Raw genomic sequence first — 27413 nt, 5'->3', positions numbered from 1 at the left:
CGGGGGAGGGGCAGAGAGAGAGGGAGACACAGAATCGGAAACAGGCTCCAGGCTCTGAGCCATCAGCCCAGAGCCCGACGCGGGGCTCGAACCCACGGACCGCGAGATCATGACCTGGCTGAAGTCGGACGCTTAACCGACTGCGCCACCCAGGCGCCCCCATTCAAATCTACTCTTGAGTCCTCTGGGGAGTGTCCTCATTTCAGCTACTTTCAACTCCAGGATTACAATTTTTTTTTTAAAGTATTTTCTATCCTTTTATTGACATTTTTTATCTGATGAGAAATCATCATATTTTCCCTCACCTCTATAATGCAGTTTTGTTTAGTCCCTTGAGCATATTTATATGTTCACACAATGACTGCCTTGCTGTCTTATTAATGCCAACACCAGGCTTCCCAATGGCGGTTCTTGTTGTCCGTCCCCCCCCCCCCTCCTCCCGCGGATGAGTCTCACTTCCCTGTTTCTTTCATGTCTTATAATTTCTTTTTGTTGAAAGCCAGACATTTTAGGAAATATATGGTAGAAACTTTAGATAGTGACGCCTTTCCCCCACCTGAAGGTTGTTTTTGTTGCTGTTTGTGTGCTTTGTTGAGTGACTCGGCTCAGTTTCTCTAGGGAAGTCTGTTTCCCCCTCAGTGGGAAGCCTTGGTGTCACTCCTAGAAGGACACAGCTTTGGACACGTACACGGCCGCGCGGCACCTGCACCGGAGACAGCAGTTTTGAAGCGGGGCTCTGTGTTAACCTCTCCCTGATCTCTCGATGGCTTTTCAACAATGGCCCGGGGCGTGACTTTCTCCACTGTCTGCTCCGATTAAACTGGGGCAGGGATACTTTGGGAAGCCCATTTGTGAGATCTGGCACAACCTCAGACTCTTCTTAGACTGGTGTGAACTAGGCGGCCTGTCAGCTTGCTGCTTGTTACGGGCTGTATTCCCCTCGAGTTCACGTGTCGGACTCCCAAGCCCAGGGCCTCAGAGTGTGACTGTATCTGGAGACAGAGCCCGTGAAGAGGCGATTGAGTTGAAATGAGGCCGTTGGCGTGGGCTCTAATCCAGTGTGACTGGGCGCCCAGAGAGGGCCCAGAGAGGGCCTGCAGGGGTACCCATGCACAGACGAAAGACCAAGTGATCACACCACAGAAGGCAGCCACACACAAGCCAAGGGGAGAGGCCTTAGGAGAAACCAGCACCAACACCTTGCTCTTGGACTCCCGGCCTCCAGAACCGTGGGGAGTCGACTGCTGTGGTTTGAACCACCTGGTGTGTGGTACTTTGTTATGGCGCCCAAGCCAACTGGTAAGTGCTCTTGATTAAGAAGATTCTTGCTTCTGAACCTCACCAGAGCGGTTCAGATGAAGTCAGTTCCTGTGGGAAGAGCTTCAGAGCTCTCTCTCATGGGCTGCCTCTCGCCCCGAGCGAAATCTCCAGAGATGAACATCAGCCCTCTGGGCACCGGGAGGCCTGTGGCCTCTGGGCTCCTGGCTTGCTCTCTCGCCATGAAACCTTTGTGCTGATGGAGCTGGGGAAGAGTGACTGGAGCCCCAGTGCCCCGGCCTCTGTTCTGGAGTAAGGCCTCCATGATAGGAGTGGAAGCTCCGTGGGAGGAGGGAGACCCCCAGCCTCCGCCACAGTCAGCCAGGAACTTAGCTTCCTCAACTGTCCAGTGGCAAGGGGTGTGTGAGGCAAGGGGCCACAGACTTTTTCTGTGCTTACAGAGGTTTTTAGCAGGTTTCTCGAATAAACGTTGCTTCCTTTGGTGGATGCTGTTTGGGCAACTTCGGGGGGCGCTACACCATTTTGCCGTGACCCTCACCTGTTGGCTTGTTTTTCCGGAGTGGGTTCACAGTCCTGCCTGCGACTTCGAACTCAGCCCTCACAACTTCACGCTTGCCCTTGCGGAGTCACTCGCTACAAGGGACGTTTTGAGTGGCATTTTCAAAATATGGATCTAACTGCTCCCTCCCTCCCTTAAAATATCTTCGATAGCCCTTCGGGGCCCTCAAGATAAAGAACATCTCTAGTCCTGCTTCATGCTGCACGGGCGCCCCCCTCCGGCCTCAGCCCCAGCCAGCAGCCTCCCCCGGGCTCTGCCCAACGCCAGCCCCGCGGCCACACGCCACTGCGAGGCTGTTCCTCTTTGGGGACAGTTCTGTCCTTGACCCTCAACGCACTGCCAGATGGCGGCCTCCCATCTCAGGAGAACCCCGCTCCACCTCCGCTCACAGGGAGACGGTCCTGGACCCCCACATCCGGCCAGGGTTGCATTGCAAGCCCCTGTAGGACTGGGTGTGTCCCCTCAGCAGCGTCATCATGGGCCCACTTCGGTGGTTTACGTTTATTTTGTGATTATTTCCTCCTTTATCCCACCTATACTCCGAGAGCAGGGAACAGAAAGGTCAGGTGTGTGGTCGCTTAAGCACCGTACCCCCGAATTCAGCACGGTACTTAGTAGCCCCTCGACAAGTCACGGAGAGGGGCCTCAGGGGAGGGTGGGGCACGCGGGGGTCGGGGGCCCGGCTGGGGGACCGAGCGGGAGGGCAGACGAGGAAGGACCTCGCACCCTACACAGCAGAAGGTGGAAGACGGTGGGAGCCTCCGTCCCGGGCGGTCTTGGGGCGCCGCCACCCCAACTGTCCCTCGCTGGCCCCCGCCCCCAAGGCTCAGGGGCGGGAGGGGGTGGGGCTGCAGGCGGGGCCGCAGCTGCGCTCCCGGCACCTGCTCACCTGCACCTGCCGCTGCAGCTGCCGGGCCCGCTGCTCCCAGAAGCGCCTCCAGCGTCCGCCCGTCGCCGTCGCCGGCATCGCCTGGCCCAGGCCTCAGCCCACCTGCTGCGCGTGCGCGGGCGTTTGCCCCCCCCCCGTGGTTTCCATGGCGACGGGGTCACGGGACCTGGGGAGGGGCCAGGGAGGGGAGCGGCTACACTGCGAGACTATTTACTGGATACGGTGGGTGTTCCAGACCCCATGTAAATTACAGCCTCCCGCGTGTACACAGCCCTTCCTGCCGGTCCTGTAATTTTGCGTCCGCCCAACGAGTGTGGCTCCCTTCCCCACAGGAATGTCTGCGGGGAGAGGAGGGAGGGCCTGTGGAGCCCACTGGGAACAGGAGCCAGGGGACAGGCACAGGAAGAGGCCAGCGAAGAGGCCAGCGGGCGCCGCTCGGCCCCGAACCGCTGCAGGGAGGCGGGGGGAGGGGCGGCAGCACCGGAGCAGGGGGAGCACCCCGGGGTGAAGCCCGCGGCGCAGGGGCGGGCGCACCACCTGTGCTTGGACAGGGAGGCTCCCCTCCCCTTCTCCTCCGCAGCCCTGCCGCGGCCCGCCCTCCCGGCCCTCCCGGCCCTCCCCTGCCCTGCTCCCCGCGTGCACTGCTCCAGCCCTTCCCGCCCTCCCTGGCACTGCTCGGCAGGTACACTGCTCCCGCCCTGCCCCGGGCCCACCCTCCTCCCCTCCTCCCCTCCTCCCCTCCTCCCCTCCTCTGCACTGCTCCCGCCCCGCCCCGCGCCCTGGGAGGGTGGCAGAGGACGGCTGCCTGGCGGGTCCAGTGGTCCCAGGCACAGTTGGTCTGTCCCTGCTTCTTGAAATACTAACTTGGTTCTCGGGCACTGGCCTCTTGTCCTCCGTGCAAGGGCACTTCTCGTCTTCTGTGCCAGTCTCGTCTCACAGCATTGAATGCCATCTGTACCCCGATGATGCCCCCATTCTGCGTCCAGCTTGCCCCCCTCCCTCGAGTTCCCGACCTGTATGTAGGCCACACTGCCTGCAGGCGCCCCCCGGGGCGTCCCCACAATCCCCACCCCCTCCAGGCTCTGCCCGACTTCTAGTGCACCTGCACTCCTCGCCCACCGGGACCCACACCTTGCCATCCACTCCTCCCATCACCCCACATGCCACCACAGACAAGTCCTTCTGGGCTCACCATAGTGATGGCACCAGCCCCTTGGCCGGTCACCTACACGGTGGTTGACACATCAGTCGGACGTTCCCTCCCCTCCGCTTCTCCATTAGGTAAAAACCAGGCGCTCAGGACGGCCTACGCACCTCTGCTCCTCCTCTGCCCCCTCCCTCCCCCTCCCTGCCCACTCGGCTGGAGGATCAGTGACCTCCTTGCTGTTCCTGGGGGGGGGGGGGGGGGGCAAGCACATTTCCACGCCACTGCCTCTGCCTCTCTGGCCCTCTGGATGCTCGTTCAGGGCTCGATCAAAACCATCTCATATGGACGGGACCCACGTCCTTCCCCTGGCACATGGCTCTTGGGATTGCTCACATGGAACAGTTATCTGGTGTCCCTGTCACCGGAGGAGATCCAGAGCTCCAAAGACAGCAGCCGCTGGGCCTACAGCAGCTACAACGTTTGGCACATTTAGGAACTCAGGCCAATTATCTGTTGACTGAGTCGATGCATCAGAAAGAGCAGGCGATGACGATGACGTTGTGAATAAGCCGCATCCTCCTTCCACAGCACGTTGGTCAGAACAGGCTGCCTAGACCTGAGAAATTAGAGACAGACAGACCACTGAGTTGGGGCTCACAGCAGCAAACGTGCTGGTCGGATACGAGGACTCTCTTCACTCCTGGGGGCTGGTGAGGCCACCGGGGCTGCCTGTCGGCACGCGTGTAATGTGCACACGTGCACCACGTATGATGTGTGTATGTGCCATGCACACGCGATGCAGCGACCCTACTCTGAGTAGAAGCCGCACAGTGACAGGGAGACGACTCCGCCTCGGGTCCCAGAGCCCACGATTCAGGAGAGACCCGGGCAGCAGGGACGCAATGACAGAAGTGATATGGTGTGACAGGGAACGCAGAACTTGGCGAATGTGTCCCGGCCTTGCTGACCGATACCACTCGGGACACCCTTCCACTGGGCTCCCTGCAGCCCTTGCCGAGGAGGGGGAGCCTCCCCCGCAGCCAGAATCTGGTCCCCATGCGGGGGTCTCCAGGGACGGTGCACCCCCGGGCCACACGGGGGCCTCTGCCCCAAATGCCAGTGGTGCCCAAGGAGAGCGTTTGAGCGCCGTCCAGGTCAGGCTCTTACCAGCAGCCCGATGGGGCCACTGATGGTCTCCCTTCCGCTTCCCTGGCAGCCCGGCCGAGGGCCACCGTGTGCTCCGCCTGAGGCCACCAGAGGCCCATGGACGGCGCACCCCTGGGCAGAGGACACTGCCGGGGCTACCTAGGTCAGCGGCACGCGACGAGCCGGTGCCCCTCAGTGGCCGGAGCCCCGCGCTGAGGAGCCCCCTGTGCGTTTCTGCCACCGGCAGTCTCCTCGCCCTTCAGACTCCTCTGCTGCTGCCTGCAACCCACGATGCTTCTGTCACCAGCGGAGACGAACTCTTTCCAAGAGAGCATCCTGCATGAACTTGTGGCGGAAGCAGGCGGCACAGTGCGGTCTTCCTCGAGCCGTGACTTTTAGTATATTAAAGAAGGTGGAACAATGAACCAACACATCCCAGATGACCGAGAGGAGAGGCAGGTGCATTTAAAGGCGTCACACGCTGCATCCGGAGTCTGAGTGTCTGGACCGGTGTCCACAGCTGCCGGAAGGATCTCAGGAACCCTGCAAGCAAACCTGGAACCCGGACGGCCGTCAGGGAGCCCAGACCCTGCACTCCTCTCTCCCTCCTGCCGGGAAATGCTGTTAGGACGCGTCTGTGTTCTCAACTCAGACAAGCCGGCCTTCCATCCGGGGGCCTGTCCCCAGGGCAGAACCTGGGGAGGCAGGTCTATAGAGCTGTGCAGCTAACCCGCTGTCTTCCAGGTCTCCTGTTTGCTGTTGTTCGTGCTAACGTTTTATGTTATTCTTAACAATTCCAAGGTGAAGTTGGACCCGCTGTCCCCAGTTCAGACTTGGCCATCTGCCATCTCCGCAAAAGAACACAACACCAGGCTTAGACGAGCAGGAAAGCCAAGGCTCAATCCAGCAAACGTGTGAAAGTATGATCTGAAAGTCACCGTTCCAGGTTGGTCGAAGTCGTTGGCACTGGCTTCCTGCCTCGCCTTTGGGCACCTCTGTGATCTACCCCGCACCCCCATGCCGTGCCTGTGCCCCGCAGCTGGGCCCCGCTGTCGGCCAAGGGCCGTGCGCCCCTCAGCGCACACAGGACCTTCCTTCCTGTGCTTTCTCCACACGTGACCAAGCCACCCTTGGAGGCCTGCAGGAAAGGGGCACGAAGACTGCAAATCTTTCCACGTTTCAGACCTACCTCCTGCCGCCCCCCGGCCCAGTGCCCCATCTCCCACCTGCCGTCTGCCTGCAGCAACCTCTCTGCCCTGGGGATCCTCCTGCGGGGACCAGTCCTTTCTCTCAAGAGGGCAAGTCCTCTTCTCCAAAGGTCCTCCACCACGAGCTAGACCGGGTCCTTCCGTCAAGGCCTCTAAGCGCCCTGTTCACCTTCTGTGGACAATTTGCGAACCGTGTCTGTCTTCCTGCAGCTGCTTTGGGATACTTGGAACCAGCGTCACAGTGACTGACACAGGGCAGGCACTCACGGATTGTATTTGTTCAATAAACTGTGTAAGACATTGGTTTTTAAATCCCGCTTTGGAGGGGCGCCTGGGTGGCGCAGTCGGTTAAGTGTCCGACTTCAGCCAGGTCACGATCTCGCGGTCCGTGAGTTCGAGCCCCGCGTCGGGCTCTGGGCTGATGGCTCGGAGCCTGGAGCCTGTTTCCGATTCTGTGTCTCCCTCTCTCTCTGCCCCTCCCCCGTTCATGCTCTCTCTCTGTCCCAAAAATAAATAAACGTTAAAAAAATTAAAAAAAAATAAAAAAAATAAAAATAAATAAATAAATAAATCCCGCTTTGGAGTTGAACGTACATCTGCTGGGGCGCCGTGACTAGAATGAACTGCATGAATACTGTACTGAGACCCGTCACTTGGCGCCTGTTTCCCGTGAGGGCCCCTTCTGCAGCGGAAGTGGGGCCCTGAGACTTTGCTGTGGCTCCGCGTTTCCCTAGAGGTCCAAGTAAAAGTCTTTCGAATCCGTTTCCCAAGCAACGGAGCAGAGGAATCCCGTTCCAACGGCCCCCTAGAACCCCGTGCGGTGCAGTCAGTCTGCAGGTTAGAAGCGTTCCTTTCGCGAGCAGCACTCAGCGCACATGGGCGGTCCTGGAGACCAACGGAGTTTCCGTCCTCTCAAACCTCAGAGCACCGTTTTGGGCACGAAAATACACCACAGGCGGACACCAGCACTCCAATACGTAGATAGGCAGACAGTCCTAAAAAGATCCACACCGTTTCTGCCGAAAGCCCTTCCTAAAGTCCTGGCACACCCCCTCAGCCCACCTGCCCCAGGGACACAGAGGCAGGGGCTCTGGGGCCACAGGGGGAGAGGGGTGGTGCAGCAGAGCCGGGCCTGGGTGCTTTGGCGACCGTGCACCCTCCCGGAGCCACCCCAGGCGGGTCCTCGCCACCGGTCCACACAATTCACTAAGCACCTGGTGTGCAGAGTCCCTGTGACCGCTGGTCTGGGTCTGGGTCTGCCCACGAGCCGGGTGAAAGCCACGGGGGGGGGGGGGGGGGACCGATGTCGGGGCGGCCTGCAGTCTCCGTTAGAGTCTGTGCGCTCAGGAAAAGAGCGTCCCCCACATGCCGGACTCCCCATCTGACACAGAAATGATGCTTGCCGACTGTTTAATGAGTAGGACACACAGGTAGAAGGCAGAGGCGGAGATGACAAATATAATCTTTGCCAGCGCGATTACAACAACAGATCCGCTCAAATACATACAAAGTTTATTAAAAATAGATTGCAAATGAGCTACAGTAGAAATGGGAAGTACAGCAGTTCTGGTGTTTCCACAGTGACGCACAGTCATGACCTCGTCACCCACGGGCGGCCAAACCCACCCGTTTCCAGGTTTACAACCACACACACACACACACGCACACACACACACTCACACACGCCCCTGCATGTAAGTATTTACATGTATGTGCGTGTACTTAGGCGTGTTTGTTCTTTCTACAGATTAACGGAACAGTGACTCCGCTGCGTCTGCTTCATGACAGCAAGTGTGGATTTTGTCCCCGTGAGGCGGCCAGTGTTGTCGAGCTCTCCGGGAGGGGCCCGCTTCTCCTAGAGCTCTAAAGCAAGCGCATCCTTCATAAACACGTAGACCAGGTTACTCTCTTAAACGAGGGCAGCGGTGACAGCACACTTCCAGATAAGAACCCTGATAGACGTGAAAAATATTTACACTCGCGTTTCAATGATTTATCATACAGCGCCTATTAAAGTGATTTCTAAGGCTAAAAAGGCTCTCCTCCCTCTTCTGTTTGAAAGTGTGCACGTTTTTCTAACATACGCATTTTGTAATAACAATCTGGTGCAGAAAAATCCTCAGGATCCCACAGCAGGGCCTTGTCAAATAGAAGCTTTGCTCATAATCCCCACGTAATTTACCATTTTCACATCACACAGCAGAAACCAGAGTGAGACCCGTGTCTGTATCGGCCACATGTTCACAGCTAAAGAAAGGACACTGGTCACAGTAACTCATCAAATGAAAGTTCAGTAACTATCAGATGTGAAAAAAAAAATACTTTCAACTGCCTCACAAGTCACTCTTACAGTATTTAAATCGCAGATGCCATGTCATTGGCCCTTCTTTCCCAGACAGGACATGGATGTCACTCTTTCTTCTCTGCATTTAAAATTTCTGAGCAATAGTTGTGCTCAAAGGTCACTACTGACCCCTGCCCCCCCCCCCATCCCTCTCCAATATCTGTGTTTCTACCCACATCAACACTGCCCAGCTAAACAGATGCTCTTTTACAGATTCCCCTGAATATTTGAAATATTAACTTCCTAACGTCATTGCCATCTTCAAAATCACCAATGATTTATTAGCCTAACAGTAATCTGACATTTATAAAAATAAAATATCCTAAGCTTAAATCCTCAAAATTTTCTTCTTGGAGAATTTTTTAAAATCAACTATTTAGAATGTACTGGGAGGGCTGTCCCCGTATGGAAGGAGAGGGGCAGGGTCTCCGATGGGCATCACCTCCCTCCCAGGAGGTGTGGGTCCGAGCCGCAAACTGACTGCACGGACAAGACTAGCGAGCCCGGCCCATGCGAGCTCTGGACTCAACGCGCCGGGCGTGTCCTCCGTGCCCACCCTCCTCCGGGACATCTGCAGTTACTACGGAATAGTGCAAACAAGGTCTGGGGGTTCAGGCTACTCCCCGTCCCATCCCTACAGTCCAGTCTGTGACACGGGACGGACGTGGCCTCTCGGCACCCCCTGGGGACAGCGGGGGAGACACCCCACTGCCCTCGCCTGCGCTGCACGCTCCCCCTTTCCAGCTTGGACTCTAGAAAAAGCAACAAAAAACGTATCTTCGGGTGAGTCAGATAATTAAGAAATTAGACAGTGTGTACATGGTATAAATGATAATCTCCTGGTAAAACAAAAGGGCTTCTTGGGCTGGGACCACCTCTAAATCCCACCCATCTTCCAAACAGCCCTTCTGTGACTCGGAAATGCCGCCGCCTCCTTCTCTCCCCCGACCATCCTCCAAAGCCGCACCGGGAGGACGCTGGGCTGAGCACGGGTGCCATTTCCTGGTCTCACTTTGTGTTCAGTTCGTTTTCCAGTTCTGTTAATTTACGAGAGGCTTTCACTTTATTGGACACATCTTGACCTTGTGAGAACAGCCGCTGGCGCTCTTTGAATGTCAAGTTCTCAGGGGCTCCGGAATTTCCAGGTAAATCTGCATCATGGCTGCGTCAGAGGGAAACGGAAGACATCACTGGTCAAGATGGAAATAACTTGTCAACAATTAGGTAACTTTACATAGCGGGCGATTCAGTTCAATCTTTCCTAAGGGAGACTCATCCTTTGTTAAACCAGCCAAGACCCTTCCTATAAATACAATCACTGGGGTTGTATTCAGACCTGTGTAAAAAAAGGGGCAGAATGCCCTCCTGCCTAAAATACTAACCTTCTCCCGACACATCCAACTCTCAAAACACTGGTAACTTCAGTTTTAGCAGGCAGGGGGTTCTTTTTTTTTTTTTTTCAACGTTTATTTATTTTTTGGGGACAGAGAGAGACAGAGCATGAATGGGGGAGGGTCAGAGAGAGAGAGGGAGGCACAGAATCGGAAACAGGCTCCAGGCTCTGAGCCATCAGCCCAGAGCCCGACGCGGGGCTCGAACTCACGGACCGCGAGATCGTGACCTGGCTGAAGTCGGACGCTTAACCGACTGCGCCACCCAGGCGTCCCTAAGCAGGCAGGGGGTTCTTAATAACCGAGTTGATCTAAAGAGGGCAGTTTAAAAGCACATAATTTTAACGAGCCCCACATGTACCCGAGAGGCATCAGGATACCTAACTTAACACCAAGTTACAGGAAGACGCTGAAGATTTTCTCCATCAGTTCCATTTCCGAGCTTTAAGAACTGTCTGGGCCAATTTGTTTCTACCACCCGGGTGAGAGCGCTCGGTGGAGACACTAAGCCTATCCGTGCCTTCTGGCTTCGCGGGTGGAAGCAAACAGCAGCACATCCGCTGCTTCTGAAGGTCTAGAAGTTCTAGACTAGGAAGTCGGGTACGTACACCAGTGTCTGAAACAGAATTCTGTGAGCAACGTGAAACGAAGCAGCCAGCAGGCTCGCACACTTGTGTACAATGAGGGACGCCTGAGGTGATCAAGTCTCTAAACCTGCGATCCAGCCTCATACAAGAACGGTGTGAGGAAGGCAGCGATCCTTCCGGGAAGCTGTTCACAGCTGTCAATACCTTTTCGCCAGCCTCTCTCTCGGGTCCCGGGAGCCGTCACGGGCACCGATCACTGCCCCGGAAGATCCCACGGAAGAGTTTGGTCCTTTTCCGTAAAAGAAAAAGTCAAAGTTAAAGTACCCGCATACTTCCCCAAACCTTATCATCATCGAGATGCGGGGCCCACAGAGGAAGAGGAGGTCTTTACTGAGTGAAAGCACAAGGTTCTTCAAACGAGACGAAAGATGCCTTGGTCTGCAGCCGGCCTCGCTCAGCGGCCTGCGAAATCCATCACTGCCCCGACAGGCGCTGTGACGGCACAGGTCTTAGGTGGCAGTGCCAGAAAGTTCAAACCAGGCAAGATGCGGTCGCCATGAGCTCAGAAGATGCGCTTCAGGGGGGAGGGAGTGACACAGGACAGTCCTGATGGGAGGAGCTTCCTTACAAAACAAAGGAGAGCGAATGCAACCTAGCCAGTAACCATGTGACTGAAGGGTCTCTTTTCAGGACAGCTAATGGATTTTTCCTACATAAATGGCTGTAATTATTGACACTTTGAAAACAAATGAGCCACCAAAACCCCTCGTGTTTGATATAAATGCTGCAGATACAAACTCACTCAAAATACTCCCCGAGGCAGCACCGTGTACTGAGTGAGCAAGCCCGCGGGACACTCGGCCTGGGTCCCTGGCTCTGAGCCTGGCCCAGCCACTGAGGTGACCGACAACATCAGTCCGGGAATAGCACCGCCACCTTATCTACTCCACGGGGATGTTGAAGGTCAAGAAATGATGCAGAGAGAACTTTTAAATGCATCCCAGTATCATATTAAAAGGTGTGTTAAAATCACAATGCATTATATCAGTACTCTATTATCACACCAGCAAAAAGAAACGTCACGTTTGAAGAACCTTTGGCTTATGGGGATACAAGCCGGAGCACAATACTCAAAGTATTCAGCCAACGCTGACAGCATTGCGTGTCCGATTAAATAAATGGCAAAGTTATTACAGTATTTCAACGTTAAAATCATCCTTTTTAGACAGATTGCACAAAAATCAATTTTTGCTTCTTTTCTGTAGGACAGGCCACGCCGTGCAGACGCGTGCAGGCACGTCTCAGCACAGCACCTCTCCTGTCCCTCAGCAAGGTCCCCTGTGGTCACCGTATGCAAAGTCATCCTCCACAAAGACTCAAAAGATGAGACAGACTGTATCCGTAACCTCAGATAACCCAGAGTGGATCTTCACGTTAATTATCTGCAGAATAGAATTTTTTCAATTTTAACTCTAAGTTTTGTTTTAGAAGACATATCTTTTGAGCTTTGTTTTGAGAATGACACTTGCTTCTTCCACTGGTAAAAATTCTTCAAAGTTTTCAAAGTTAATCAGAACATTACTTTCAGGAGACTATATATATGAGTCCTGCACACTTCAAATAGTTCTCAAAAAGCTCCAGTTAAACCACATTTTTCAATATATTGCTATGCTGGAACGGGATGTTACTTATTCCAATGCATAGCCCGATTCTGCTCCCCCCCAGGGCCCAGTGGAAGAAACCAAGTCTGTGTCCTTCCCAGAGTGCTCACGACAGAAAAGTGAGCTGAGCCCAGGGCACGGCCACGTGAGGGAGAGGCAGGGAGGTCACAAGCACCCTGCATGTGGTGCAGACAGCTTTGTACTTTACGAAGGAAGTCTTCAAAGAGGCACGAGCCGGCAGGTGTGGGACAGAACCTCCTATGTGGCGTTTCAGATGCGAAATAAATTGTTAGCTCGTGGGTGAAAGCCAAAGTGGTCTCGAGTGACCGCCTCGCCACAACACTGCGTCACCGAACCTCATCTGTTCGTGTCGGGACACAAAATATCTAAAGTTCAGTGTGTAATGTGCAAGGAGACTGATGGCATCTCCCTTCAAAAGTGACTATTATCCCACAAACGTCTTTGAGGTCCTACTTTCTAGATGCCGAAAACAGAAATTTTATAAAGATCTAACTTTGGCTTCTGGGCGGCCCAGCCTGAATATCGTGCCGAGCCTTCCAGGGGCACCAGAGCACTGGCGCAGACAGGAGGCAAGACCCTGGCCAAGCCCACTTGTTCCGGAAGAGCCACCATTATGCATGTTTCTGACTTTCCAACTTCTTTTGGCATCGTGAGTCCCGCGTATCACACCACGAGGGTCTGGAAGCCCTCGTGCTCATGAAAAGCACTAGATCTGAGCGAGTTTAGATAGTGAGACGAAAGTCGGGTCTGAATCCTTACGATTCTCGGTTATATCTTAAATATCCCTGCAGTGCTGTCTTGGACACTGGTCACTGCAGATGCGCCTGCGGTGGCCTTCCGGTCCCGGCACAGACAGGACCACTGTCACACTGGGCAGTGACGTCACGGGACATGTTAACTCAAGGTGGCCGTGTGCCTGTTGAGGTCTGGCTAGTGCCGCGATGGCAGAGAATGTCACAGAGCGGGAAGGAGAAACCAGTTAGAGGGAGGAGAGATTTCACAAGGACTGGGTTCCCTGCCCCTGGCGCGAGGCAGCTCGCGTGACAGCAGGGCCATCCGCGCAGCGTGGCACTGACTAGGCCACCAGACGACCACGGAAAGCAGGAGCCATCGTTATGACCCAGCTCGGTAGGGGAACTACTGGGGCAGGTAACTGAGAACAGAGAAGTGTTACTCGTGTTAAAGAACAAAACTTAGTGTGAGTGTGACCGTGACACTACGGCTGAGAGGACCTTATCTTTAGACACCAAAAAGTGTGGAAGAAAGTACTTGTTCAAGTAAGCGTAAGAGTTATCAGAATAGGCAGGAATGAAGGCTGAAACAGTACTTGGTGACCGGGGAGAAGGGCTGGGACCCTACAGGCCACAGCCGTGCAGGGCGGACACACCCGGAGGCAGAGACTAGTGAGCAAGCGAGATCAAGAGGCCGGAGCGAGTGCTGATTGGGGCGGCCCCCACCACAGGGGCCGCGCAGTCCCCACTCCAATCACGAAGGAAGACACAGGGGGCTTGATTGGTGACCCCATGACCCCACGCTTTACCTCTACCTTTCGAGTGGCGGGGGTGGTGGGAGCCCGGTGGCTTTGGAGGGGGAGGAGGGGGCCGGCCTGCTCCGGGAGCAGCACCGTGGGCAGCGGCCGAGGGGGGCTGCAGGGAGCCGGAGAGAAAGAGGCCGTCGGAGGCCGGGCGCGGCCGGCGGGGGGGTGGCCGTGGCGCAGGGGCGGCGGGAGGAAGGCGGCCCCGGGACCTGCCGGTGTGGGAGAGCTTGTCCTGACCTGCCAGACTGCAGTCCTCCTCCTCCTCCTCCTCGTGGTACGCAACGAGCCTGGCGGTGTACAGGGAGTCTGGGGACAGGGCCGGGGCCTGCAGGGAGGAGGCGGTCCGCTGAGGTGGGGGAGGAGGAGCAGCCGCCGGGGAGGACGGGGGCGGGAGCTCGTAGCCCCGCGGCAGCGGCGGTCTGCCCAGGCCCGGCTCCTCCGGCTCCAGCAGCCTGCGCTCGGCCTCCGCGTGCTGTCTGCGCCTCTCGGCTTCCAGGCGGCTGTAATAACCTTCTTCCTGTCGCCTCTGCGGGCGGAACACACAAAAGCGCAAAGGTCAGAGTCAGGAGGGGGACTTCCCAGGGTGCAAAAGGACGCGTCACCCTCTGACCCCCTCTGCACACCCTTGCGAATCCAGGGGATAGGAGAGTTTCGACAGAACGTTCTAGGACAGGACAGGCAGATCCATCCGGAAGCATGGACACACTCAGGCTACTGTGGAATTATCTGACGTGAAACCGCTCCAAAGCATGGACGGACGGACGCTCAGGCAACTTCAAGCTCCAGCTTCCAATCCTACACCACTGTCCCCATTCAGTTGTCCCTCCAGGCCTCTCTCTAATTCTTGGCTGCTCCTGTCTCTCTCCTTCTGTTCTTGTAGGATGTTAACTTACCTCTTCACCGCTGGGTTTAAAGACAAAACCAAACCAAAAACAGGCTCTAGCTGGCTTTCTACAGCCGGCGCCCTCAAGAACAGCCGCCTTGCGCGCGCGCTGTCTCACCGAGCCCCAGGGTCCAGAGAGCAGCCCTTCCTCTACCAGAAGGAAGATGAAGTCACCTGGTTTATTTCCAGTTATTCAGAGAAGTGAACAGAAACCATAAAACATTACTCATTTTCCCAGGGCGACAATCTAACAGATAGAGGTATGCTTTCCGCAGTTCTTAATTTACAGTTCAAACCTTAAACTCCCTGGCAGACAGAAAATGAGAGAGCCAGGCATTAAGAGCAACAGCAACACGATATTCAAATATATTTTGACACATACTGTACATTTTTTTCTGACATACATCTGCACAAACTACAGTTGACAGCGTTAAAATTATATTAACATTAAAAAAGGTCACAGCACAGTTGGGTTAAAGATTGACAGGTTCCAGAACACATGGAAAAGTGGATGGAAGAGAGGGATGTGAGGTCAAACTGGAAGCTCTGCGTCCGCCTAGATGCCGTGCAGGCTGCAGAGCGCAGCCAACGGGTTTGAAGTCCACTCAACCCAAAACACACAACTAATCTCAGGGACCTTGCTGGCATTCGGGTACAGGCTTCTGGTCCCCGCCGGGAGGTGTGTGCTTATGTCTGCGGTCTGCTCCCCGCCCCCCAGCCCTCCAGCCCCACACACGGTGACCACAGCACTCACGCTTCCCCTTTCGTGGTCAGGTGCCAGCCAGCCTCATCTTGGCACTGGACCCAATTTCTCACTTTATCTTCTTACTCTGTGTTGAGACATCTTTTACCTTGTTTTCTAACATAAAATAAGGGTCTGCTTATTAGGCTGGGGAATCAAATCCAGAACGAGCCCTGTGGCCTTTAGTGTGACATGAACAACAGCCACCTGACGACATTTTAGGAGGAGACCAAAGTATCCCTTTAGTTACACTAAGAGCAGATACAGTGACGTGACCGGACAGGTGGCCCATCCGACTAACGAATGGCACGTTCTTCTGTAACAAAGCCAGCCCCTCAATTGTGGACGCTGCGGATAAAAAACAGCTCATCCAGCTTTTTAGTGACCACTCAACTCTAGAAGCAGTTACGGAGTGAGACCCAAGCGTTACGTGACATAGTGGTGAGCTGTGAGGGCTCACGCTGGAAGAGGCCGGGAGCGGAGGGCCTGAGCACAGGGCGCGGGCAGGCCTCCCGCACACGGGCCCCGAGGGGGGGGGCGGGCCACAACACACCCCTGCACTGACAAGTCTAGGGGCTCACGTTGCGGAGAACTGATTCTGACCGGGACTTCTCCCGACACAAGTGAAAGACACCGGGGCACCCGGCCCCACTAGCAGAGGCCGCTTCCGAGACTGCAGAAGCTATGTGGACACAGCCGCTGAAGGTCACAGGATGATGCCAAGGAACCGTGAGGGTCTAGAAGATGCAGAGACCGCTACTTTTCACACAGCTACGTGTCCCAGCCCTATTATTCTACTTTCGTCTAGACGAGTCACATCGTTTCTGCCAATCAAGCTCTTCACTAGTTACACATCCAGACGGATCGTATCACTACACAAGGTTTCCTAAAAGCTCTCTCTTTCGGGGGAGGAGGGGGCTTCATTAATACGGCTCACCAGACTGTCAAAGGAGGAATCAGGAACGAAAACTCCCCACCGGCAGCTGTGGCGCCCACGGCCCCCGCCTTCACAGAAGGGAAGCGTCAGAGCGGACAGGCTCCCCCACCCCCGCCCCGGGCGCCCCGCTCAGGGCCAGCTGCGCACACACTGCGGTCCCGGTTCTCAGGATGGACCCAATCAGTTGTCATTTTGAAATTCACGTAAAAGATTACTTTCATAAAAAGAATCCACATGTGGAACCAAAATAACAACTCGGGATATTAGATCACATTCTAGTTGAATTTTCCTCGTATCACGCTTTTTGTAAGCTATCTGACCTGCTGACCGCCAACCAGAATGGAGTACTTTCCGTAAGGAACCTACTTGAAATGCGCGGGGCGAACACACCGTCTACGTCCCTGGTGCTTCACCGCCCGAGCTCCGACCGCACAGCCGCACAAGCACCACCCTCACCCCACCAGGCGGGGCCACGTCCAGGAAAGGGCAGGGCCCCGAGGGAGCGGACCGGCCGGGAGGAGGCTCGGCCACCCCGACAGGCCTACGAGTTCAGAAGCGGGAGAGAGACAGGACTCAGGTGGGAGGACGTGGACACCGTCCGGAGCAGAGGCGGGCGGGCCGGGCCGGGCTCCAGTCTCCGGTCCGACAACAAAGGAGGGGTCCAGGCCCCGTTGTGTCTCGCACGCGTTAGGATGCGTGCAGCGTCTGCCCCTCTGCCCCAGCCCATCCAGCGGGTTCAGGCTAAGCCGGGAAGCCTCTAGCCGCCCCTACAGGACCATGACCTTGTCTTCGGCGTCTCGCTTCGTCCTCTCCTCCTCCTGCCTGGCGCGGTCCTCCGCTTCCCGCCTGCGCATGTCGTCCAGCTGCCGCTGCCGCCGCCGCTCCTCGTCCTGTAACTAACAACGCAGGGACTTTAACCTCCGCCCTGCACGCTCCAGCAGCACGAGGCGCAGAGAGCACACACTGGCACAAGCAGACACACACACACACACACACACACACACACACACACACACGACGTCAGATACAAAATACCCGGTTAGATCACCGTGGGAAGACGGCAAAACGTACACATTTCACAGCTCTACGTTTCAAAATTAACCTGCCTAACAGCACTGTCCCCACAGTTCCACGAACTGCTCCAAGAAGGAATCTGTTTCATACATCCACACCGTGAACAAGCAGGACTGTAGCCAGCTCACGTAAACCACACTCCCGTGACATACGGACCCTCCAGTTATGCAACTACGGGGTGCACTCGGCCATCGTCTCCCCCCCATCCTCCTTCCCTCCGGTCTGCATGCTTGTGGGCTGGGGCACACAGACCTCAGGTCCCTGGGGCAGATCCCACGTGCCAGCACACAACCCCAGAGGGATACCGGGACCGTGGGCCAAGCCCCTGGCCCACTGACCCTTGGCCATTGGCTTTCTCCAGACCCCATCCTGGACTCCAAGAATTCCTTCTCAGCCCAGGGAGACCCCAAAGTCTTGAGCCAAAGAACCTGAGCCTGTATTCGCAAGGGACCTCACTTCACCTCTCTTCTGCTACAACCTCTCAGCCAAGCCAATTGGCCGGTCTCTGAATAATTCTCGTGTCTGGAAACCTACCGCCTGCTCCCCGAAACAGCATAGAGTCAAATTCCTCTATGAGCCACAGGTTGAGAATATCTTTTCTAAAAGGATCCTTGGATTAAATGTACATTTGACCAGAACAGAGGAAAACGCCCTTTTGTTACGGCCCCAGATAACGGCAACTTTGAAAGCTTGCTTCTCCAAGTATTTCCTTTCTGTTCCAGAGCTGGTCTGCAGTAGCACCTAAGAAATGTGCCTCCAGACGTCAAGAGGAGTTGATTCAAAATTTTAAAAATTAGAACGTAACCCAACGCCATCTAGTTTCATTGTTAAAGCCCCTGAAGGACTCCTCTTAAGTAAAATTGCTCGTGGTGTGTTTCAGTATTCACGGAATTACTGCTTACTGTAGAAACCGTTCACGGCAAAAACAGAAACGGGATTTGAACTGTATTTGTATTTTTTTTTTTTTTAACAAAAACCTTAACAGCTTCACTCCTGCCTTATTTCTGTGGAATAAACACTGCAGCCGATGGGACAGGAACAAATTAACTTGGCATCGTTAGGCTTTTTCAGGTCAGCAAACAATATTAAAACATCTTAGAAAAAAAAACCCCGCTCCTCAAGAAGACAAATTCACTTAATTTCCCGTTTAGTTCAAATCTAGGCATAAGCCCAGGGGAGATGTTGGGATGTTGGCCGTGAGGGGCTCAGAGCGGGAGCACAGGCTACGGATTCCGAGCCCAAGAAACAAGGCAGAACTGTGAGGGCTCCCGGCCCCCCGGGGTGGCGCAGGGCTGGCCTCTGCCGGGGAGCTCCCCCCACCACGGCAGGGTCCATGGCCCGCAGCACCAGTGCGTCAACCAATCTACACTCATCGGTCCGAAGTGTGAGAAACGGCACCCAAATAAAAATAACCAGATAAGCTAGCAGCTGGTATTAAATACGCTACATGGAAGGGCGTAAAAGCACGTAGGCGTTCCGCACAGACTCCCTCGTCGTGCTTTACCTGCCAGACGCAATTAAAAACAGGTCTGAGCAAGGACAACAGAACACGCTAAAATGGCCCGCTGGGTCCTCCCCGCTGAGGAGAAGCACCATTTTCAGAAACGGCCACAGCTGCAATTCTCATAATTACAGGTACAGAATGCTACCTAGCAAATCTACAGCAGGCACCTTCTCTTCAAAACCTTCATTCTTCTCCGTCTGGATGGGGTCGGCGAGGAACCTTCTCCGGTGTTAAGGTCCCCAGCTCCTCTTTTTACTGTTACCGACGAACCCATCCGTGCTGTCGCGACAAAGGCAGTTTCTGCCCACTGCCCGGCAAGCTGCTTCACGTCTTTTCACTTCCAAAACAAGGCTTTCCATTCTTCATACAGATGCTGCTTTGCCCGACCCTCCTCCCCCAAAAGCGTTAATGACAGGAATGATAACCTAGCCTCTAAACTTACTCCAAATTAGCTCAAAATGGTACGCTGTGCTGTGTGGTCTACTTGCGTTCAGTGCCAGGTAAAGGGCGCTTCAACCTAAGCCACACATTTAACACAGGCTGAGCTGCAAGGACAGACTGTGTTAACCTGGGATGAGATGAAGAGGACACGGGCTCAGTGTTTTACACGCAGAGAACGAAGGGTGGGCTGCTATGGAAGCCACCTGCAGGAAGCTACGTTTGGGGGAACAGGCCTAGATAGAAGCAGCCGCGGTTCTTTACAGCAGCCATCAGCCCGAACCACAGCCACTCTTAGCCGAGAACTAAGGCGTGGTCTCAGAAGCCACTGTCACCAGCCTGGCTGGTCTCGCTACGCTGGCGGTCCTCCCCTCATCTTCAGATTAAAAAAAGAAAACAGTTACATTGTGATCTGTGTGTTTATAACTTTATGCCACAGAAGACACTAACTCGTGTCTTTAATGTACAGTAAAAACTCCATTAAGGGAGACGATCTTGTTGCGATATCTGAATACAAATCAGGGCCAAGGTGTCCTTTCGCTTTTGGGATCCTCGCGGGAGACAGGACCGGAAGCCTATCAAGGTCACCCTTAAGGCAACAGGCAAGCGTCATCTGCCTATGTTCCCACCCATTAACAATACCCTAAAAAATGTTAATGCCCCGCAGTGAAGGACCCCCACATGCAGGCCGTTTACTGCTACCGGGCTCAGGCACCCGACTCGGGTTCAGCCCACGAGCCCCATGCGGGAGAGGAAGTCCGCTTTGTGTTTCTTCATGGGGAAAGCCATCCCCATGACCCCGGGCACTTGGTGTGCAAGTCTCTTCCCTGGGCACAGCCCACGGCCCCGCCCGTTCAATGTAAGGACAGTGACAATTTTATCAGCAGCTGTAACGCGTGCGGCTTGGCTGCTGAAACGCTCTGGCTTTGCAGGGACAGGTGAGCCTGCGTGGGGCCGCATGGCTGCACGTGGCCTACCACGTACATCGGGAGCTCTCTCACAGCAACTATCTCATCTTGCAACCACACGAGTCTGTGTTCTACTCCAACATGCCAACAAGCTGGCTTTCATTCGAGCATATTCTCCTCCTACTTCCTAGAGTCAAACTGACCCTCCCTGAAGGCAGGCTTGGACACCACCCTCGGAGCCAGACCCCGCTCGCGAGGCGGGGGACTCCGGGGGAGCAGGCAGGGTCTCTCTACAGGTGCAGCTCTCAGCTGGGTTCCTACTGACTCTTGAGGTTTTTATGATCTTGCTCTCGGTTCAGCCCCTCGTATGCCAATTCCTCCAGTCCCACACGAAGACCAGACAGGAAAGCGGCCTACGAGGGCGGACCTGGCCTGGGCCTTCCCATGGGGTCAGCAGTAGAGATGCTGAAATCGGTGACAGCGTCACTCGGCTGGTACCACCCCAAGGGGAGGGAGTCTTCCCCTTGAGCTGTCGGGTCCTCAGGGCCAGGAGACGAACCACTAAGACGGTAACAGGACAAAGCCTGAGACCAGGCAACTGAGAGACTGTCAGGTCACGTCAATTTCTAGTTGGAAGATAGCTCCTGGCAGGAGTTTCATGAGCAGGAGGCGTTGTTGTGCAGCACGATATGAAATAAATATAAACTCAGAAAATGCCGGTAAGAACCTTGACTCTCACTCTTTGCGACACTGCGTGACCTGTCACTACTGGGCGTGCCGCCTCGTCTGCTCTGCCTCCGTCACAGGTTCCCCCGGGGGAAGTGCGTGTAATTGTCTGGCAACCTATGGCAACGGAGGCCCGGTCACACAGCCCGTCCCTCCCTGCAAACTTGAGTGGAGCCGGGTGCGGCTACGGCGGAGGCTGACATCTGCCCAACTCCACACAGCAGGTGCACGGAGGCATGGACGGAACACCAGCACTTCGTGGCCGTGGGAAGACCCAGGACGTTTCTCTAAATGACAGGGTTCTGAAGACTCCTGTGATTTTTTTTTTTTTTTTAACAGGATCACCCTAGCTGCTGTGTTGAGAACAGACTGTGACACAGGGAACCAACGCAGAAGCAAGGGAGTCCCCTGCACTGAGCCAGGTGGGGACAGCAGTGGCTCAGGCCAATGTGGGTGTCGAGGTGGTCAGATTCTGAGAAGTAAAAACAGTTTCTTGATGGAGAGAAAAAGAGGGTTATGGTAACTAAGGCTTTTGGACTGAGCAATTAAGAGAATCGGCTGAAATGCGGAAGGCTGAAGGTAGACAAGGAGCATGTTGGGGGGGGGGGGGTGGGGACGGTTTCCGAACATGCTGAGCTTTGAAAAGTCTTGTCTGACTGCAGGCGGAAGTGTGGGCCAGGGCAAGGCCTGGGCTAGAAACGCAAACGCGGGTGTCGCTGGCTTCTCCAGCTCCCGGGGTCTGGAGGTGGGGGCGTGGGGGCCCGGGCTGGTTGGGGTGCCGACCACTACAAATCCAGAGGGAGAGCAGAGCCGGTGACGTGGGCCCCCAAGCTCATGGAGACTGTGGGCTGCTCCCGACAGAGCACCTGCCCCGTTCATCCCAGGGTCGTACCCAGGAGACACCGTCACAGCCACGCGGGGCGCTGTCCCTACACTCCGCTGGCACTTGGGCCACCCCGTCCCGGCAAGAGGACGGGCACCTGGCAGAGGCACCTCCCTGTAGACAAGCTGCCAATTCTGACCGAAGGACTCTACGTAAGGACACCGCTGTAAGGACGGTCATGTTTGCCAGGAAATGAGGCTAAGAAATGCTCAGAGATGTGGGGGTTGAGGCCAATAGGAGTGAAAAAAACTACCTTTTAAGGAAAGAAGAACTCTGAAGTGTGTCTTCAAAACACAAATCCTCGTGTCCTCCTTCATCCCTAAGTATTGTCTATCTGTCACATAATCTGCACAGAAGAGTCTCGCTAGGCCTACAGAGCTGGAAAATCTCTACCAGCCGGGGCCTCGGGACAGTAGCTGGTGGGCAATGGATGCCCAGAGAGGATGTAACATGAGCATCTCAAACGAAGAATCTGCTCTAACCGGTATCTTCCGACCGCCCACCACAGGTGCATGTTGCCATACAAAGAAGTACGGAGAAAACATCCATATTTTGTCTTTGTCTCATGGGGGCGGGGGAGGTGACGCTAAAACAAATATGCTCTTTGGTTATCGAGGCGGGAAACGCTTCTGGGAGGGGCTTCTCTGCACAGCGGTCGTGCCACCACACTGTTGAGCTAAAAACGGGGGGGGGGGGGGGGCTGTCATTTGATGAGGAGGCCACTGAAGCCAAACGGAGACTCAGGACGTGTTAAAAGTACTGTCGGATCCCGACCTTGTACGTTTAAGAAGTGACCAACAAAAAACGACCTCAAGTTATTAGGAGCGTTTCAGCCGGCGCAGAACTCGTGGCCGGTGACACTGATAATGGCCTTGGAGCACCACGGGCACTAAACGGTCGACTGGATCTCCCGAACGTGGATACCAAACACACTGAATCGAGGGGCACAGTTGGCCGAGTGCCCGACTTCGGCTCAGGTCACAATCTCACGGTTCGGGAGTTCGAGCCCCGCGCTGGGCTGTGCGCTGACTGTGCGGAGCCCGCTTCCGATCCTCTGTCCGCCTCCCCCCACCCCCGCAGCTTGCACTCCCCCTCAAAAATAAAACATGAAACGAACAAAAACCCTGAACTGACCACAGAATGGGATGTCGGGTATGTTTCGGCAGACGATATGGCTGGTGAAGCAAACTGAAGTCCATGCAAGATTATTAAAGAAAACGGAGCAACAATTACCAAAAAGCTCTCTTTTTCTGCCAACAGACAGATGCCAGTTACATCTTAACTGGCAAAACAACGTGAATACCAATTCGGTGGAGTTTCTAGCAGTCGGTTATTCAAAATCTACTACCAGGGTAACAAAAATGAAATAGGTTATTCGTTGCAGGTTCTTTCGTTTGCTCGCGTATTTGTGACTCTACGTAAAAATACACAGAATCAATTTTGTGACTAAAACTGAGAAAAGGTCAAAGCCATAAACAAACAGTAACACTTAAAATTAACGGAGGAAAGCAAAGAGTAACTAAATCTAAACACACGGAAAGGCATGCTTCTCGATCCCGCAACTACACGCCTGCGCTAGGACGCCCCAAGGAGCTGCGTCTACTAGGAACACAAACCACCACCACTAACAGAAAAAAAGAAAATCAAGACAGGAAAAAAGTACCAAAGGGAAAGAAATGAGAACATACCAAATCTAGAACAGAGATTGCTGGCAGACCAGTCTGCTGCAGTAACAGAGAAGGAAACAAAAAGAAAGATGAAGTGTGAAAAAAAGTCAAGTTTAGACCGTATTCCACCCCGCGTGCTCGCTGCTCCCGCGCGTCACCTGCGTTGGAGGACGGCCCGGGGAGCACAGCGAAAACTGTGCGTGGACTTCAGGCACCCACAAGCAGGAAAATGTCCACACAGCATTAAACACTTGAGTTTCGTTATTCTGATACACGGAAGGGACTTTAAAATTCCTCTGAGCTGTTACTTGGGGACTAAGATATTCACCTTAAATTTGATTAATGGTGAACACGGAGACACTTTTCACTAAAATTGTAAGAAACTTTCCAAATGTCATAGTTCACGCTGAGGCTTTGAAATGGTCACTGTGAACTATTTGGAAAACCTGACAGGCCTTTAATAAAAATTCACAGCTAAGAATAATTAGAGAAATACTACAATGCAGTCGCTAACTTTTCACTATGGGGCGGGGGAGGGGGGTGGGGCATACAGTTATAACAATAAATGTTAACAACGTCTACCGATTTACCATACACGTCGGCTTTTGGTTCAGTATGAACTGCAGTAAACATCGCTGTTTTCTTGTGTCCCGGGGACGGGAGAGTTGGGCCAGGGGCACACGCCCTGCCTCTAGTGGCACTGGCCGAGGACAGGGAGGGGACCCTGCACGGAGCACTCAGCCAGCCGTGGACACGGTGGACACCAGGGTCCTGACCCCAGGGTCAGCGCTGTGCTGAGAATTCTTACGCTACAAGTAATGCATCGTTAACCGGATGCGCTTTGAAATAAAGTAGCACTGAGGGTAAATACAGTTGTTTTTCAGGAGTTTATTACTGGTGACTTAACATTTGGGTGTTCGTTCAGCTGGATGTTGGGTAAAGTCCTACATCCCCTTTGCTGACAAGAAGCGTGTAATAAGAAGTGTGCGAAACGTTTCAGGACAAAACTCACGAGGCAAACCTGAAAAGGGGTCAGAGTCGGCTGTATGGACTGGTCACTATCTAAGGTCACTCTGTGTCCTGATGTGGAAACATTCAAACATCTGACGTAACAGTTACTTGCTTAGATGTCTGGCAGACAGCATTAAGTAAAAGTGGCAATTAGAAACCAAATCCAGAGGACGTGGTCTCGGCCGTCTCTTCCCAGAAAGCTGCCCTGTGTGAGACCTCCTACCATGTGGTCCACAGCACTGTCTGCAGATTAATACCGGCAAATGCCCCTCCGTTCTGATAGGGTAATGGAGTCTTCAATCTGGCATTCTAACGATCTAGCGCACGAAACTGACATGACCTTTCCTTCGTTTGATGCGAAAAGCACAAATTACTTTCGTCGTATGGAGAAATTAAATTAAAACCCTAAGTTCTCGGTGTCTATACTCCCGCTGAAACAGAACGGTTTAGTTTCCTAAGTACCTGCTTCGCCGCGTACAGCCAGTGCGCGGAGTGTCCTGCTGGGCAAGGCTGCGAGAACCGCAACTCTGGGACTCTCAACAGTCCCCTCCGTCACCCACCGTCCAGTGCCGACCATCACGACCTGGGCTGGGCAGGTGTCCTGCCCCCCGTTCGTGAAGGGTGCCCTGGCCCATGGTTCTCACCGTTTGCGCCGCGGCCAAGGCGGCTTCCGTCGTGCAACAGCAGAGCGGTGCCGTGAAGACCGCGTACGGCCCACAAAGCCTAAGATGTTTGACTATCTGGCCGTGTAAGAAAAAATCCTGCTGACCCCCGGGGAGGCCTTCAACTGGCTCCGAACAAAGTAGCGGTTACGAGCTTGTTTTCTCAACTGAAGCGCTAACGAGAAGGACAAATGGGAGTCTGCCGACTTGAACAGCAAAGTTCCACTTGGATGGCAGTGAGCCCTTTGCAGAGAACACGCCCCCCAGCCCGGCTGGTCGTGCGGGACCACCAGCGAGCGGGAGACGGAGCGACAGGCTACAGGCCAGGGGCCCCCCTCAACCCTCCAGGGCCCCGGGCCGGGAGCGCCACGCGCTCGGGGCAGGTAGCACAGAAACGCGCGCCCACAGCACTTTTCCCCTTTACCCTTGCTCTCCGCTCAGCCTCGAGGCGCTGCATGATCAGCATGGTGTCCACGTCGTCGTCCTCCTCCTCCTCGTCGTCCTCGTCCTTCTGCTTGGACTCCTGCAGTCTCTTCTGGAACTGCCACTCCAGCATGAGCTTGCGCAGGCGGTCGCTGTCCTCGGCGCTGCGCTCGGGCTTGCTCTGGAGCTCCCGGATCTCCCTGCTCAGCATGTCCACGATGTGCATCTGCTGCTGCTTCTCCAGCTTCTCCCGGGCGTCCCGCTTCCAGGGGTCGGGGGACAGGCTGTCCCCTGAGGACAGCTCCTCTTTGCTGACCGTGATGTACTGCAGGTCTCGGCGCTCGATGGTGCGTGGCTGCTGCTGGGGCTGCAGCTCCCGGATGACCGTGTCCTGGGGCCTCTGGAGCGTGGAAGGTTTCTCCGGCTTCGTGTGCGCGACGGTCACCGGGGAGAACGTGGCCGGGTTCAGGGCCTGGGAGCGCATCTGGCCCAGCTTCCGCTCCTGCTCCCGGCGCTTCCTGTCCCGCTCCTCCTCCAGGCGGGCCTTCTCCTTCTCGTACCAGCGCTGCTGCTCCTCCCGTTTCCTCCGCTCCGCCGCCGCCTGGCCGCTGGGAGGGGGCGGGAGGGGCAGGTCCACGGGGATCCCGTCGAAGTCTCCGGTGTAGTGCGCGGGGGGCGGCGGGGGCGGCGGGGGCAGGTCCGTCTGCGCGGGCGGGGGGGCCGCCAGCAGGGGCTGCGCGGAGGCCGGCGTCTTCCAGCGCCCGGGGCCGCTCTTGGTCAGCGTGGAGGCGGGGGTGCCCGACTTGGAGCAGGGGTCCAGGTGCTCCTGGCTGGACGTGCTGGAGCCCACCGAGGAGCTCGGCTGGATCCACACGTCGCTGTCGGACTTGCGATCCAGCACCGCCTCCAGCCGATGCCGCTCGAGTTGGTAAGCTTTATCCTCCCGAAGTTCCTCCTGGGAGCGGGTGACGCGCTAGAGGAAGAACACGGAAAACCGTTATCTTTCGGCCACTTGGAAAGAATTATTAAAAACTCACAAATATTGCACCTTGAGGGAGAAAACATTTTAGGGCAATTGTTTAGCGAGTGGCACACAGAGGCGGAGACCGCCCAGGTCTCTGGCGGTGCGGGGTGCACGATGTGGGGGGGTCAGCGCTTCTCCAGTTACAAAAAGGGAAGGGCCGGGCTTCCTTCTCTGCATCACTGTGAAAAGGAGGCGGCGCGGCGCATAGAAACGCAGGTGCTTTACGGACGGCGCCCTTCCCCCCTCTTGTCTGGCCGCGTGCACACATCTCCGCTGTGGTTTCCCACGCGACGGACTTCGCGAGGAGGAATGTGTTCAGTCTAACTACGCGAAGAGCAGCAAAATCTACTTCTCCGTCGTAAAGTTCGAAGTAAGAGCAGTAGTTCTCGAATCTTTACTACCTGAGCCATGGTCCCAGGGCTGACAGGCTGACAGAGCTGTGCACAGGCCAGGACAAGCCATGCACCCGAGCCTGTCTGTTCCAGTCTTAGAAAGCAAAGTACAGAACGCAGTGCCATCGGTCGCTGAACGCGGACGTGTATGCGTGTGTGTCAGAGATGAAACGAATACACTGTTTCAAAGGGCTAGGAGGCTCATGTCTGAAAAACGGCATGTCTGAAAGTAGTTTAAAGTGACAGAAATGACTCACTAGGATGTCAAACATTTTCTCCTGTTCTGTTAATGTGTAGAAATTGAAGATGTAAACCTGGAAGGTAAACTGTTTCCCTTTCCTTAAAAAATAAGCCAAGAAGAAAATGAAGTA

At 55.0% G+C, this 27413-nt stretch overlaps 2 protein-coding genes across 15 annotated transcripts in view; both read right to left on the bottom strand.

Moving 5' to 3' along the window:
- Positions 1-2816, bottom strand: part of KIF25 (kinesin family member 25) — a 45325-nt gene extending 42509 nt beyond the window's left edge. Inside the window, exon 1 of the mRNA XM_047859990.1 lies at positions 2727-2816. Coding sequence (XP_047715946.1) covers positions 2727-2804 — 78 coding nt within the window. The 5' untranslated portion in view covers positions 2805-2816. The remainder of the gene's footprint in view (positions 1-2726) is intronic.
- Positions 2817-7717: 4901 nt separating this feature from the next.
- The window catches only part of AFDN (afadin, adherens junction formation factor), a 142751-nt gene continuing 123055 nt past the window's right edge, over positions 7718-27413 (bottom strand). For 7 of the 14 annotated variants that reach the window (XM_047859974.1, XM_047859979.1, XM_047859976.1 and 4 more), the window contains 5 exons: positions 25628-26599; positions 17113-17226; positions 13778-14294; positions 10754-10838; positions 7718-9733 (listed from right to left, as the gene is read on the bottom strand). In XM_047859974.1, coding sequence (XP_047715930.1) covers positions 9580-9733; positions 10754-10838; positions 13778-14294; positions 17113-17226; positions 25628-26599 — 1842 coding nt within the window. In that variant the 3' untranslated portion in view covers positions 7718-9579. The remainder of the gene's footprint in view (positions 9734-10753; positions 10839-13777; positions 14295-17112; positions 17227-25627; positions 26600-27413) is intronic. The other 7 variants (XM_047859983.1, XM_047859984.1, XM_047859986.1 and 4 more) reach the window with 3 other exon arrangements.

The sequence above is a fragment of the Prionailurus viverrinus genome, chromosome B2 (genome assembly GCF_022837055.1).
Source record: "Prionailurus viverrinus isolate Anna chromosome B2, UM_Priviv_1.0, whole genome shotgun sequence".
Classification (NCBI taxonomy): Eukaryota; Metazoa; Chordata; class Mammalia; order Carnivora; family Felidae; genus Prionailurus; species Prionailurus viverrinus.
Note: the sequence above shows the minus strand (reverse complement) of the source record. Positions and strands in the feature narration are given on the sequence as shown.